This window comes from Miniopterus natalensis, chromosome X, assembly GCF_054644295.1.
Source record: "Miniopterus natalensis isolate mMinNat1 chromosome X, mMinNat1.hap1, whole genome shotgun sequence".
Classification (NCBI taxonomy): domain Eukaryota; kingdom Metazoa; phylum Chordata; class Mammalia; order Chiroptera; family Miniopteridae; genus Miniopterus; species Miniopterus natalensis.
This window is the reverse complement of record NC_142103.1, coordinates 50,599,395-50,615,035: the sequence shown is the minus strand read 5'-3', so window position 1 is coordinate 50,615,035 and position 15,641 is coordinate 50,599,395. Positions and strand designations below refer to the sequence as shown.

Sequence of the window (15,641 nt, the reverse complement as noted above, 5' to 3'; positions counted from 1 at the left end):
ACAAAAAAAGGGCACAGACTCCATAGAGTCAGAAACTGCTGGTAGCAGTCTGATTCTGGTTCTGTCCAGCTCTCCTTTGACATGATCCCCACCAACGAAAACCACCTTTGCCTATTCCCCCACATTGTTCTAAAGTTTCAACAGGTTTTCTTTTTCTCAGAATCTTTCATTAGGCAAAAGCTGTTATTTTTATTTTCAGAGGACCAAATTTTCAATTATATCAATAGTTCCTTTGAAAATAAACATACAACAGTCTACAAATTATGAATGTGGCTCATAGGAAGGACTCAAGGTGGGGTCTATTTACTGTATTTAGCTGAAGGCAGGAGTGGGAGAATAGAAAAAAAAACAAATGTTCTCTGCGGCCTCAATAGCATTAACAGTGGTGTAGAGGGTGCTAACTGTCTGCACAGATTGTAAAGATCCATTATTTTAATGCATATGGTGCTCTTTATCTACTGAAATGTATAAAATGAAATTCAGGCATAGTATACTTTATCTGCATGTGATTTCTGTAAAATTTGCATAAATATGCAAAGGCTGCATCAGCTATTCTCAAGCAAGATGAAATCTAGAACCTTGGAGAAATCACCCTAATTCGAAGAGCTGCAGTTCTTGAGAGACTGGACCAGATAATTCTTTTTAGTTCTAATTTTCTATAAAAGCTACAAACTATGTCACTACCACTTCTTGGGTTGTCATTAGTACACTTCTCTCTTTTGTACTCCATCTCATCTGATAATAAAAGGTAATCGAGTTTCCTTTATGAAGCCTATGAAACTGAATACATTGCCCAAGAAACTCAGCAAGAAAATGAAAGCTAGGATTTAAATGCAGGTCTGTGTAACTCCAAAGTCCATATTCTTTACATCTATAAATGATGAGATTGGATGATCTTCAATTTCCTTGAACAGCTAAAATTCTATGCCTGTAATTTGAGCAATGAGTGGTTTATAAATAAAAACATGTGAAAATTATTTTCTAGTATTTGAACCACATTATAGTTCTATGTTTGCCTTCCTCACTGCATTTCCTATCTTCTCCCATACTGGTTTAAATTTAAAAATTAGAGAATATATTTATTTGGGTTTTTATCAGAACTGGCAATCAGTATATTCTAAAATTTCTCCATTTTTAAAAGTTACTTTGGAAAGTTCCTTGGTTAAAGTTTTAGCACATTGAAATTCCTTTATGTCCCCCTAGGAATTAATTTACATAAGTCATCACAATAAATTCAGGTTAGCATGCTGCAACAGTTAGTGTAGGAGTCTTCAGATGGTTTAAAGCCCACTTTCTTGCATTTGCATAACAACTCAACATAAAGGTAATCAGAGGCTTTTGAGAGTTTGAACTTCCTCTCTTTGAAATCAATAAAGACATATTAAAAAAAAGAAATCATTATAAAAAAAAAAAAGGAAGTATGGCTATTGAAATTGAGGAACTGAATTTTTAATCTTATTTAATTTTTTTGTTTTAAAAAATTATACAGTAAAGTTGACTTCTTTTGTTGTACAGTTCTATAATTTTTTCAGTTTGTTGAATTTTAACTCAGGTATAGATTCATTTAAGTATGAACAGCACAGTCCTATCACCACCCAAAACTCCCTTGTGCTGCCCCTTTATAGTCACTCCTATTGTCCCCTTTAGTTTAAATGTTTAAAATTTTAAAGTAATTTTTTGAATCAGAAAATCATTTGGCCTCAGGAGAGTGATATTAGAGCTTAGAAGAGAATCTCTTTAAAGACACAAAGACACAAAAGCCTTCATTTTATAGTGGCTATGTTTATATTGAATCCCTTTCAAATTATATTTCCAAAGTATATATGGTGTGGCTATTCTGCAGCTTTTTAATGGAAAATGTTATACAGCATATTCTAAAACAAAATATAAATTACTTTTTACTTTTTCTGTTTTGGATCATTTAGGCTAATAAACTCTTTCATAACTAAGAGCAACCTGACCAGCTAGAATTATCAGTCTTTTTTTTAATCTTTATTGTTGAAAATATTACAAATGTCCCCCATTGATCCCCTCTACCCTGCACCCCTACCCCCAGGCCTTCACCACACTATTGTCTGTGTCCATGGGTTATGCATATATGCATACAACTTCTTAGGTTAATCTCTCCCCACCCACCCCTGCCTTCCCTCTGAGATTCTTCAGTCTGTTCTGTGTTTCTATGTCTCTGGATCTATTTTGTTCATCGGTTTATTTTGTTGATTAAATTCTACATATGAGTAAGATCATGTGTTGCTTGTATTTCTCTGACTGGCTTATTTTGCTTAGCATAGTACTCTACAGGTCGCATGATGCTGTCTCAAAGGGTAAGGGATCCTTTTTTACACTGCATAGTATTATTCCGTGGTGTAAATGTCCAAGAAGATGGTTGATATGATTTCAGTCTTCTTGAACTTGTAGGTTGTAGAGACTTGTTTTGTGTCCTAACGTGTGGTCTTTCTTTGAGAATGTCCCATGTGCACTTGAGAAGAATGCATATTCTGCAGCTTTCGGGTAAAATGTTCTATAAATATCAGTTAAATCCATCTGATCTAGTGTGTTACTTAGAGTCACTGTTCCCTTGTTGATTTTTTATCTGGAAGATCTATCCAGTAAAGTCAGTGGGGTGTTAAAGTTCCCTACTATGACTCTATTGCTATTGATTTCTCCTTTAAAGTCCTCCAGTAGGTTTTTTTTTTTGTCAGCTGTGTGTCTTTTGTTTTGAGGTGGGTCTCCTGTAGGCAGCATATATCTGGGTCATGTTTTCTTATCCATTCAGCTATTCTGTGTCTTTTGATTGGAGTATTTAATCCATTTATATTTAAGATTATTATTATTAAAAAACATTAATATGCCTTTATTGATTTCAGAGAGAGCAATGTAGAGGGAGAGAGAGAGAGAGATAGAAACATCAGTGATGAGAGAGTCATTGATTGGCTACCCCCTGCACGTCCCCTACTGGGGATGGAGCTCACAACCCTGACATGTGCCCTGACTGGGAATAGAACCACAATCTCATGGATCATAGGTCCATGCTCAACTGCAGAGCCATGCCAGCCAGGCTAAGGTTATTATTGATAGGTACTTATTTGTTGCCATTTTATTGCTTTATGCCTCTCTGTCTCATTCTCTCTATTTCAACTTCTTATTACAGCAGTTCCTTTAACATTTATTGCAATGCTGGTTTAGTGGTGACAAACTCCTTTAGCCTTTTTTTTTTTGCCTGGCAAGCTCTTTATTTCACCATCTATTTCGACTGATAGCCTTGCTGATTAGAGTAGTCTTGGTTTCAGATCTTTGTTTTGTGTTACATTGAATACTTTATGCCATTCCCTTCTGGCCTGTAGAGTTTCTCATGAGAAGTCAGCTGACAGCCTAATGGGAGCTCCTTTGTAAGTAAGAGATTGCTTTTCTCTTGCTGCCTTTTAAAAAATATATATTTTTATTGATTTCAGAGAGAGGAAGGGAGAGGGAGAGATAGAAACATCAATGATGAGAGAGAGTCACGGATTGGCTGCCCCCTGCTGCGGATTGAACTCACAACCTGGGCATGTGCCCTGACTAGGAATCGAACTGCAATCTCCTGGGTCATAGGTTGATGCTCAACTGCTGAGCCACATTGGCTGGACTCTTGCTTCCTTTAAGATTCTCTCTTTGTCTATAAGTTTTGGCATTTTAATTATGATGTGTCTAGGCGTGAGCCTCTTTGGGTTCTTCTTACTTGGGACTCTCTGTGCCTCCTGAACTTGTGTGACTTTTTCCTTGACCAGGTTAGGGAAGTTTTCTGCCATTATTTCATCAAACAGGTTCTCTATCCCTTGCTTACTTTCTACATCTTCTGATACTCCTATGGTGCGAATATTGTTATATCTCATATTGTCCCACAGCTCCTTTAAACTGTCCTCCTGTTTTTGCCTTTTTTCCCCCCTTTTTGGATCTCTGATTGAATGATTTTTTTTCTACCCTGTCTTCTAATTCACTGATACGGTTGTCAGCTTCCCTTAATCTGCTGTTTATTCATTTCAATGTTTTTTTTTATTTCTACTATGCCATTCTTAATTTCCTTCATAGTTTTCATTTCTTTTATCATGCTGTTGAGCATCTTTATGATCAGTATTCTAAATTCTATATCTGATAGAGTGCTTATCTCCATTTCATTTAGCCGTTCTTTTGGAGAATTCTTTTCTTCTTTCATTTGGGACTTGTTTTTTGTCTCCTCATTTTGGCTGCCTGTTTGAATTTGTTTCTATGTATTAGGTAGATCTGCTAGGACTCCCAGTCTTTGGATGGTCTCTGGTGTAGGCCAATGTCAGATGCTGTTTGTGACTGGCTTTTAATATGCTGTTTGAAGCTTTTGCTCTACACAGCTTTTGGTTCCCTCTGCTGGGGCTGGGTGTGTTTGGAAAGGACCAAGATGCCCACCAAGGTCTGCTTTTCCAAGCCCTGGGACCATAACAAATCAGGCAAAGTCTGAAAGCACCCAGAGACTGATTGTTATCAGTCTCTTAATGAGCCTCAAGCCTTAGAAACCCCACAGGGTGGGGTGAGAAGTTTTCCAACAGCATGGGGCAATTGCTTCTCCCCTAGGCAAAAGCTGCTTGGATGGCAAATGTCTGCCTGAAAAAGATGTCCTCTGCAGTATGGGGGAATGACTCAGCACAGGAATTCAGATGGCTGCCCTCTGAGCTCTATCCCCTAAGCCAGCATCCCTAGATTTCCTCACATAGCTCTAGTCTACTTTTCCCTACCTCTGCTGGAGCCCAAGGTGAGTGGCTGCACACAAAACTTTGTGTGTTGGCCCTTTAAGAGGGTGCCTGCTTTTCCAGCTCTCTCTCCCTGCTGCTTTTCATGGCCATATGTTATGTGGGCTCCTTTCTCAGTTCTGGTGCTCTGGTCTGGGGAGCCCAGCTTGGGGTTTAGACCCCAGAGTTCTCAGTGGGACCCCCCCCCCAACTGAGATATCCCTCCAGACCTTCAGCTGCTGTCTGTGGGAGCCCAGCCAGCCCTTTCTCACCTCCACACTTCCTACCAGTCTCTATGTGGTCTTCGTTTTAGGTCCTTGGTTATGAGGGTTGATATCCAGCTAGTCTTCTGTTGATTATTAACGATGGTCTCTTTATATTTTAGTTGTAATTCCACTTTGGTCTTGGAAGAGTGTCAGTCAATCTGTCACCATCTTGGAATCTCCTAGAACTATCAGTCTTGAAAAAATTTCATGCCATGGGTACATTTCAAGATATTACCAAATACATAGCCATTGATTACCAAGTTAAAGGAGAAATAAAATATGACGTATGTTAAAATAAGTGAAAGATTTAACTATATAATTGTTGTAGATGATTTAAAGTAAGATTTCCTACTCTGAATTACTTTTAATTGTATTTTAGGGTTGTTTTTATTTCATGGGACAAAGCTTTTCAGCAGGAATTAATAATAATAATAATAATAATAATAATAATAATACCCATACTTTAACTGCCTTTAGAACATTAATACCATACTATTGCCCAAAATCAACTGGTCTAAAACTAAATGCATCATCGTTTTTTCTCTCCACTACAACCTCTTAACTTCCTCCAGTTTTCCTCCTCTCTCTGATATCTACTTGCCCAAGCCAGAAACCTTTAAGTCATCGTACTCATCTCCTTTACCCTCTATACTCTCCTTACTAGGCCTTACCGTCCTAAAATATATCTTGCCACTGCCCCTTTTCTCTTTACCCCCAGTGTTCATGCCTTAATTCAGACCTTCTATTGTACCATTATTGCAATTACAGTAGCCTCCTAGCTGATCTCCCATTCTCTCTTGTCACTCCACTCCACCCCAACATAATCTTCCACAGTGCCTCCAAAATGATTCTTCTCTAAAAGGCAAATATGATCATGCCATCCCCCTGCTAAACTTTTCCATTGCTCTCTATTACCTCTGGAATAAATTTTAAATCATTATTGGCATACTAGAGGCCCTGTAATAAAGTAGTTGCTTAATTCTTCAGCCTTTCATCTTTCTCTACTTTTGTGCGTCTATTTGTCTGGAATCCCCTGCCTCATGTATCCTTTCTGGTTTCTGTTTGTCATAATATTCAGGTATTATCACTACTAAGAAGCATTTTCTGACCTATATTCTCAGGAATGAATGGCTGTCCATTTTCTCTATTCTCTCTTTTAGTATTGTTCCCTGTGACTATGTCATGCTCAGCTTTGTATCTTGAGAATCCCAGTTCTTAGCACATATAATAAGTGCTTGATAAATATTAGTTGTTCAGTGTTTACTTTTATATTACTCACTGCTGCAAAGAACTGCTTTCCTATCTGTTTACTCATCTGATCCTTATGACAACCCGGAAGATAATAGGGCATATTTCCCATTTTTCAGATGGTAGAACTAGTGAGTATGGTTGGCTAATAAGTGGAGAAATAACACTAGAGCTCAAATCTTCTGACTTGCAACCCAGTGTGTGTGTGTGTGTGTGTGTGAGAGAGAGAGAGAGAGACTACATCATAAAAATTTGTAAGATATCAGCCAATGAAATGCACCCAGTCATGGTAGTAGTTCTAGGGTGTGTTTGTCTATGAGTGCGTTTCAAATGCCTGATCAGTACCTGAGTCACATACACCTACATATAGCTTTACCATTCCTGTAAGTACTCACGACATTTTGTGTTTCTTTCCAAAGATAATAGTAGTGATTAGAAGTAGTAGAGAAACTCCATTAGATTGAACTATTTGTTTCATTCTTAAATGTGGTGCAATGATTGTTTTTAGGCTCTGTGTCATGTAATGTAATTAAACTGACTCTTAAATTTCCTTCCAAAGGTTTCACTGGAAGAAAAAACTGCAACTATTATTTATGACCCTAAACTACAGACTCCTAAGACCCTAAAGGAAGCTATTGATGACATGGGCTTTGATGCTATTCTCCACAATCCTAACCCTCTCCCTGTTTTAACTGACACTGTGTTTCTGAGTGTCATTGCTTCACTGACTCCGCCATGGGACCATATCCAAAGTACATTGCTCAAGACCAAGGGTGTCACAGATATTAAAATTTCCCCTCAGCAAAGAACTGCAGTGGTGACAATAATCCCTTCTTTAGTGAATGCCAATCAGATAATAGAGCTGGTTCCAGATCTCAGTTTAGATACTGGAGGTCTGGAGAAAAAGTCAGGAACTTGTGAAGATTACAGTACAACTCAAGCAGGTGAAGTCATGCTGAAGATGAAAGTGGAAGGGATGACCTGCCATTCATGCACTAGCACCATTGAAGGAAAAATAGGGAAACTGCAAGGTGTCCAGCGAATTAAAGGTAATACATCTGGTGTTACTTGTTTGTTTTATAAGGCTCAGTTTTCTGTTTTGGGCTTTTAACTTTCTGCTTTCTTCTTAAGCATGGGATTTGAATCTGTGGGACTGGAATGCTTATTGCTTCATTGAAGTCTGAGGTACAATGTATTCCAGGATTAATGTCAGTAAAGCTAATGATTAAAAGTTACATGAGTTTTGAAGTAGCAGAAAAGGCAGTTAGGGTGGTGATTTATGGAGTTCAGAGTTCTTGATACAGCATAACTTGGTGTCTTCTTTATGTCTAATATATTTTTCCTCAGGCGTGCAGAAACTTGGAGACCATAGATATAGTGGTTATATCTTTTACTTTTTTCCAGTCTATGTCAATAACATTATCTGAAAAGAATAGAATTATTTTAAGAAAGGATAATAACAACAATGGGAGAGAAACAATTTTGTGTGGTATTGATTTTATCTACAGAATATTTTCTGAAGTAGCCCAGGAATAACAAATAATTTTTCTTTTTATTAATTAGTCTCCCTGGACAACCAAGAAGCTACTATTGTTTATCAACCTCATCTTATCACAACAGAGGAAATAAAAAAGCAGATTGAAGCTGTGGGCTTTCCAGCATTCATCAAAAAACAGCCCAAGTACCTCAGCTTGGGAAGTATCGATATAGAACGTCTAAAAAACACACCAGTCAAATCCTCAGAGGGATCACAGCAAAGGAGTCCATCATGTACCAATGACTCCACAGTTACTTTCATCATAGATGGCATGCATTGTAAATCATGTATGTCAAATATTGAAAATGCTTTATCTACACTCCAATATGTAAGCAGCGTAGTAGTTTCTTTAGAGAATAGATCTGCTGTAGTAAAGTACAATGCAAGCTTAGTCACTCCAGAAACCTTGAAAAAAGCAATAGAGGCCATATCACCAGGACAATATAGAGTTAGTATTTCAAGTAGAGTTGAGAGTACTTCAAACTCCCCCTCCAGCTCATCTCTTCAAAAGATTCCTTTGAACATAGGAATGGGCCAGCCTCTGACCCAAGAAACCGTGATAAACATTGATGGCATGACTTGTAATTCTTGTGTGCAGTCTATTGAGGGTGTCATATCAAAAAAGGCAGGTGTAAAATCCATACTAGTATCCCTTGCGAATGCCAATGGAACTGTTGAATATGATCCTCTACTAACCTCTCCGGAAACTTTGAGAAAAGCAATAGAAGACATGGGATTTGATGCTACCTTGCCAGGTAATTATCCCTTTTTTCTTTTTTTCCTATTTATCATTTATTTATTCATTTTATTTTTTTATTGAATTATTGGGGTGACATTGGTTCACAAAACCAAACAGGTTTCAAGTGTACAACTCAAGAAAACACCATCAGAACAAAGCATTGTGTGCCCACTGCACCAAGCAAAGTCTCTTTGTCTCTCTATTTCCCTCCCATTGACCACCTCCACCTAGCCCCCATCCCCTTTTCCCTCTATCACCATATTGTTGTCTGTGTGTTTTATATATACACACACACACACATGTTTTTTTGCTTAATCCCTTCACCTTCTTTCATCAGCCTCCCCCAGTTCCCCTCCTGTCTGACAGCAGTCAGTGTGTTCCATGTATCCATGCTTCTGCTTTTATTTTGTTCATCAGTTTATTTTGTTCATTAGATTCTACATGTAAGTGAGGTCATATGGTATTTGTCTTTCTCTGACTGACTTATTTCACTTCGCTTACTACTCTGAGTCTATCCATGTTGTCATAAAAGGTAAGATTTCCTTTTATATAGCCCGGTAGTATTCACTGTGTAAATGTACCACAGCTTTTTTACCCTCTCATCTACTGCTGGGCACTTGGCCTGTTTCCAGATCTTGGCTATTGTAAATAACACTGCAATGAACATGGGGGTGCATATATTCTTTTGAATTAGTGCTCCAGGTTTCTTCGGACATATTCCCAGAAGTGGAATCACTGAGTCAAAAGGCAGTTCCGTTTTTAATTTTTTGAGGAAACTCTGTACTGTTTTCCACATTGGCCGTACCAATCTGCATTCCCACCAACAGTGCACTGGGGTTCCCTTTTCTCCACTTCCTCGCCAGTACTTGTTGATTTATTGACGATAGCCATTTTGACAGGTATGAGGTGACAACTCATTGTGATTTTAATTTGCATCTCTCTGATTAATGATGTTGAGCATTTTTTTCATGTCTGTTGGCCATCAGTATGTTCTCTTTGGAGAAGTGTCTATTCAGGTCCTTTGCCCATTTTTTAATTGGGTTTTTTTGTCTTCTTGGTATTGAGTAGTATACGTTCCTTATATATTTTGGAAATTAATCCCTTAACAGATGTATACTGCTACTTTGCCAAATTCATTTATTAGATTGAGTAGTTTTTTGGTGGAGTCTTTATGGTTTTCTATATATACTATATTATATCATCTGCGAATAATAACAGTTTTATTTTCTCCTCAATTTGGATGCCTTTTATGTCATCTTCCTCTCTGGTGCTGTGGCTAGGACTTCCAGTACTATGTTGAATAAGAGTGGTGAAAGTGGACATCCCTGTCTACTTCCTGATCTTAAGGGAAATGCTTTTAGTTTTTGCCCATTGATTATGATGTTGGCTGTGGGTTTGTCATATATCCCTTTATTATGTTGAGGTATGATCCGTCTATTCCCACTTTGCTGAGAGTTTTTATCGTAAATGGGTGCTGGATTTTATCAAGTGCCTTTTCTGCATCTATTGATATGATCATGTGATTTTTATCCTTCATTTTGTTTACGTAGAGGATCATGTTTATTGTTTTTCGGATATTGTACCAACCTTGCATCCCTGGAATAAATTCCACTTGATCATGGTGTATGATCTTTTTAGTATATTGCTGGATCTGGTTTGCTAATGTTTTGTTGAGGACTTTAGTGTCTATGTTCATCAGAGATATTGGCCTACATTTTTTTTTCTTTGTTGTAGTGTCTTTACCTGGCATTGGAATTAGGATAATACTGGCCTCGTCAAAAGAGCTTGGAAGTCTTCCCTCCTTTTGAATTTTTTTGGAATAGTTTTAGAATGATAGGTGTTAGTTCTTCCTTGAATGTTTGATAAAATTTGCCTGTGAAGTCATCCCATCCAGGAGTTTTGTTCGCTGGGAATTTTCTATTACTGCTTTGATTTTATTAATTGTAATTGGACTATTCAGTTTTTCTGATTCTTCCTGATTCAGTTTGGGAAGATTGTGTGTTTCTAGGAGTTTATCCGTTTCACCCAGGTTGTCCAGCTTGTTGGCATATAGTTGTTCATAGTATTTTCTTACAATCCTTTGTATTTCTGTGGTGTCCATTGTTACTTTGCCTCTTTCATATCTGATTTTATTTATTTGGGTCCTCTCTCTTTGTTTCTTGAGAGTGTAGTTAAAATTTTGTCAGTCTTCTTTATCTTTTCAAAATACCAGTTCTTGCTTTTATTGATCATTTGCATTATTATTATTTTTTAAATTTATCTTTATTGTTGTAAGTATTACAGATGCCAGGGATCAAGCCTGCAACCAAGGCGCATCCCTTGGCTGGAATCGAACCTGGGACCCTTCAGTCTGCAGGCTGACGCTCTAACCACTGAGCCAAACCAACAAGGGCCATTTGTATTATTTTTTATTTAGTCCATGTCATTTATTTCTGCTCTAATCTTTATTGTTTTCTTCCTTCTACTTACTCTAGGGTTTGTTTATTGCTCTTTTTTTAGTTCTTTTAGGTGTAGTGTTAGATTATTTATTAGAGATTTTTCTGGCTTCTTGAGGTAGGCCTGTAATGCTATGAACTTCCCTTTCAAGACTGCTTTCAGTGTGTCCCATAGATTTGGGCTTGTTGTGTTCATTTTCATTTATTTCCAGGTAACTTTTGATTTATTCCTTGATCTCATTGTTAACCCATCCATTGTTAAATAACATTTTATTTAGCTTCTATGTGTTTCAGTTTTTTTATTGTAATTGATTTTGTTTCATTGTGGTCAGAGAAAATGCTTAATATAATTTAAATTTTCTGAATTTATTAAGGCTTATTTTGTGTCCTAACACATGATCTTTCTTTGAGAATGTTTCATGTGCACTTGAGACGAATGTATATTCTGCTGCTTTGGGATGAAATGTTCTGTAAACATCAGTTAAATCCATCCTATCTATTGTGTTGTTTAAGGTCACTATTGCCTTGTTGATTTTTTTTTGGTCTGAAATATCTATCCATTGATGTCTGTGGAGTGTTAAAAGCCCTTATTATGACTGTATTGCTGTTGATCTCTCCCTTAATATCCACCAAGATTTTCGTTTTATATTTAGGTGCTCCTGTGTTGGGTGTATATATGTTTACATGGGTTATATCTTCTGGTTGGATTGATCCCTTTAGTATTATGTGGTGACCTTCTTTGTCTCTTTTATGGTCTTTGTTTTGAAGTCTATTTTGTCTAATATAAGTATTGCTACCCCAGCTTTTTTATCTTTACTTGAGTATATTGTGTTTTTTAATTGATTTTTAGAGACAGGAAGGGAGGGGGGAGAGAGGGAGCAAGAGGGAGAGAGAGAAAGAAAAACATCGATGTGAGAGAGAAACATTGGTTGGTTGCTCCTGTATGCACCGTGACCAGGAATCAAACCCGCAACCTAGGTTTATGCCCTAACCAGAATTGAACCTGCAACCTTTTTGGTGTATTGGCTATGTTCCAGTCAACTGAGCCACCCAGCCACGGCACCCCCAGCTTTTTTTTTCTGTTTCCATTTGCATGGAATATATTTTTGCATTCCTTCATTTTCAGTCTATGTGTATCTTTTATTTTGAGGTAGGTCTCTTATAGACAGCATATATATGGGTTATGTTTTCTTATCAATTCATCTACCCTATAACTTTTTAAAAATTGATTTTATAGACAGAGGAAAGCAGAGAGAAAAACATTGATTTGTTGTTCCACTTATTTATGCATTCATTGGTTGATTCTTGTATGTGCCCTGATTGGGGCTTGAACCCACAACCTTGTTATATTGGGACAATGCTCTAACCAACCGAGCTGCCCAAAAGGGTGGCTCCCCTATGTTTTTTGATTGGACCATTTAATTCATTTACATTTAAGGGTATTATTGTTAGGTACTAATTTATCATCATATTATTCTTTATAGCTATATTCCTCTGTTTCTTTTTTTTTATTAGAGCAGGTACTTTAATATTTCTTGCAATATTTGTGTAGTGGTAATGAATTCATTAGGTTTTCTTTTTTGTCTGGGAAGCTCTTTATTTCACCTTCAATTTTAAATTGTAACCTTGCTAGATAGAGTAGTCTTGGTTGCAGGTCCTTAATTTTCATCACTTTGCATATTTCATGTTAGTCCCTTCTGGCCTATCGTGTTTCTATTGAGAAATCAGCTGACAGCCTTATGGGAGCTCCTTGTAGGCAACTAATTGCTTTTTTTCTTGCTGCTTTTAAGATTCTCTCTTTGTCTTTAGCCCTTGCCACTTTAATTATGATGTATTTTGGTGTGGGCCTCTTTGGGTTCATCTTGATTGGGACTTTCTATGCTTCCTGAACTTGTGTCACTTTTTTCTTCACCAGGTTAGGAAACTTTTCAGACATTATTTCTTCAAACGTGTTCTTGATCCCTTGTTTACTCTCTTCTCTTTATGGTATACCTATGATGCTTGATGTCCCAGAAGTCCCTTAGACTTTCCTCATTTTTTTCAGTTCTCTTCTTTTTGATGCTCTGCTTGTTTGCTTACTGTTATCTTGTCCTCAGAATTGCTGATTTGATCTTCTGCTTCATTTAACCTGCTGTTGATTCTTTCTAGTGTATTCTTCATTTCAGGTATTGTATTTTTCATTTCTGACTGGTTCTTTTTATGGTTTCTATGTCCTTTTTAATGCTTACCATCTCTTTTTTAAGTTATCACTGAGATCATCCATTCTTCCCCAAAGGTGGTTGGGCGTCCTTATAACCATTGTTTAAAACTCTGCATCTGCATCTGGTATCCTAGTTGCTTCCATTTCATTTAATTCTTTTCTGGGGATTTCTCCTGTTCTTTTTATTTGGGGTATATTTCTTTGTCTCCTCATTTTGGCTCTTTGTATTGGGTTGATCTGCTATGACTCCCAAACTTGTTATGTTTGCTTTATGATGAAGATGTCTTGCTGAGCTTAGTGGCACAATCTTCTAGATCACCTGATCTCAGTGTTCCAGGGATATTTCTTGTGAGTTAGGTGCACCCTTCTGTTGTAGTTGTGTCTTGAATGCTGTTGGTCCTTTTGTGAGTGGAGTTAACCCTTCAGGCTGGCTGACTATAAGGATAAAACTCAAGCTTGTATGAGTCACGATTCAGGGGCTGCCCCCTGAGGTCGAGTTGTTCCCAGCAGGGTCTGGTGCCTTCAAGAATCCTCCTTTGGGTGTACTGCTTATGTGGCTAGTTGGGTCAAGCTCTAGTATGGTCTGAAGCCCAGTACTTGTTGTGTTGGGTCTGCATCCACTTGAGTGGTGTTCAGGTACAGGTTGAAGTCTGATGTTGTGTGTAACTGGCCTTTGGCTACCTGTCTGGAGTTAACATGCTATTTTCTGTTTGTGGCTGCATCTACTTGTACTGGGTTGTGTGGGAGGAGCTGATCTGTGTATAAGGGTTGGTGTCTTCTAGCTTAGAGCTGGGGGCATATCTATAAAAGGTTCAAGGCTCCCTGACATTCACCTCCATCTGTCAACTACTCTACCTTCCCCATAGTTTGCCTGGTATTTTTCTAGAGCCTTTGAAATAAAGGCTGTACAGTGGGCCCAGGCTGGCCATGATGCTCAGACCCTTCTGTACTCTATGGTGGGGCGAGATGGGTCAGGAGGACTTGGGGGCCCTGTGGTCAGACACTCATTGAGGGCAAAGTAGCCCCTACTCCAGAGCCAAACAACTCAGTCTCTGCCAGAGCCTTCAACGCTAGCTTACCCTGGAGGAGCATACCACAGGTTCAGATTGGGTGCAGCCAGCCATCCCCTCTGCAGGAACAAGCTCAACAGGGTAGAGCCACTGGGACTCAGGAAGATAGATCAAAAGAGTCTCCCTTGGGAGGTGGTGCTGACCAAGCCCACAGGAGGGGGCCAAGCACTCTATCCTGGTCCCAGACAATAGCCTCCAAGGGAGACACACTCCAAATGTCCCAGCTCCCAGCAGCATACCCTTCCCCTGTAGAACTGAGCTCAGCCAGGTGGGGCCACTGGGACTTGGGAGGGCTGATCCAAACAATCTCCCATTGGGAATGTTGCCAGAAAGTCTATTGGAGGGCAGGCACTTCTTTCCCTTCCTGGGATAGGGTGGACTGAGCTTGCACCAGAGATAGGTGTGGCTCCCCTACAATGTAGCCACACAATTCAGCCCCTTCCCATCTGATTCCAGGACAAAAGCCTGTCTGGGAGACACTTTAAAAGTCCCAGTGCTGCATGGTACTCTGTTCTCCCAGCATGACTGAACTCAAAAGAGTGAGCCCACAGAGTGGCAGGGCAGGCCCAGTGATTCAACAAGTGGTTCAGAGGTTCAGGCTGTACACGTGAGGTGGGGAAGAATGGTCCCCTTTCCAAAGCGACACACTTCAATCACTGTCTGAGCTTCCATTAAGAGCTTCTCCAGAATAAGAAAAAGAACACCCCAAAGCTCTCAGCTTGATGTAGCCATTAGACCCCTCTGCAGGACCCAAGCCTGGCAGAGTGGTGTTGTCAGTAGCTCAAGGACCAGGCAGTGCACTCCCCAGGCTGGTGCTGTAAAAATAGGAGTGCTCGACCCTGGCAAGGTGATGTCTGAGTCTCTATCAGATTCCTTTCTCTCCAAGGTGGACTGAATCCCCACTGATTTGTCCAAGCAGGTACAATGTGGGCTCCTCTTCACTTCTCTCTTGCTCTGGGTTGAGGATCCTTACGTGGGTTAAGACCCCTCACTCCTGGGTAGAGGGAGTTTTGCAGCTGAGATATCCCTCTGGCTTCTCAGCTCCGCATGTAGGTGCAAGGGCCAGCCCTTTCTGTATCTCTGCCCTTCTTACCAGTTTCTATGTGACTTATTCTGTAAATCCCTTGATTATAGTATTTCAGTTCAGCCAGCCTTCAGTTGGTTATTAAAGTTGATTGCTCTATAATTTAGTTGTAAATCTGGTTTGGGACCGGGAGCAAGTGAATTTAGCTTCCACCTACTCCGCAGTCATCTTGTAATCTTCATCACTTTTGTCTTTGATTTTCCTAATGTTCTTTTATCTCCATTTTGCTGATTCTTTTGCCTTTGATCAGTGAGAAATGAGTAATAGGCATTGTAATTCTACTTTTTGGAAATAAGTCCTATGGAGGGTGTCAGTGATGTATA

At 38.9% G+C, this 15,641-nt stretch overlaps 1 protein-coding gene across 2 annotated transcripts in view; it reads left to right on the top strand.

Moving 5' to 3' along the window:
• Positions 1 to 15,641, top strand: part of ATP7A (ATPase copper transporting alpha) — a 139,556-nt gene that overhangs the window by 60,721 nt on the left and 63,194 nt on the right. For both annotated transcript variants that reach the window (XM_016207263.2, XM_087829450.1), the window contains 2 exons: positions 6,813 to 7,302; positions 7,817 to 8,545. In XM_016207263.2, the coding sequence (XP_016062749.2) occupies positions 6,813 to 7,302; positions 7,817 to 8,545 (1,219 nt within the window). The remainder of the gene's footprint in view (positions 1 to 6,812; positions 7,303 to 7,816; positions 8,546 to 15,641) is intronic.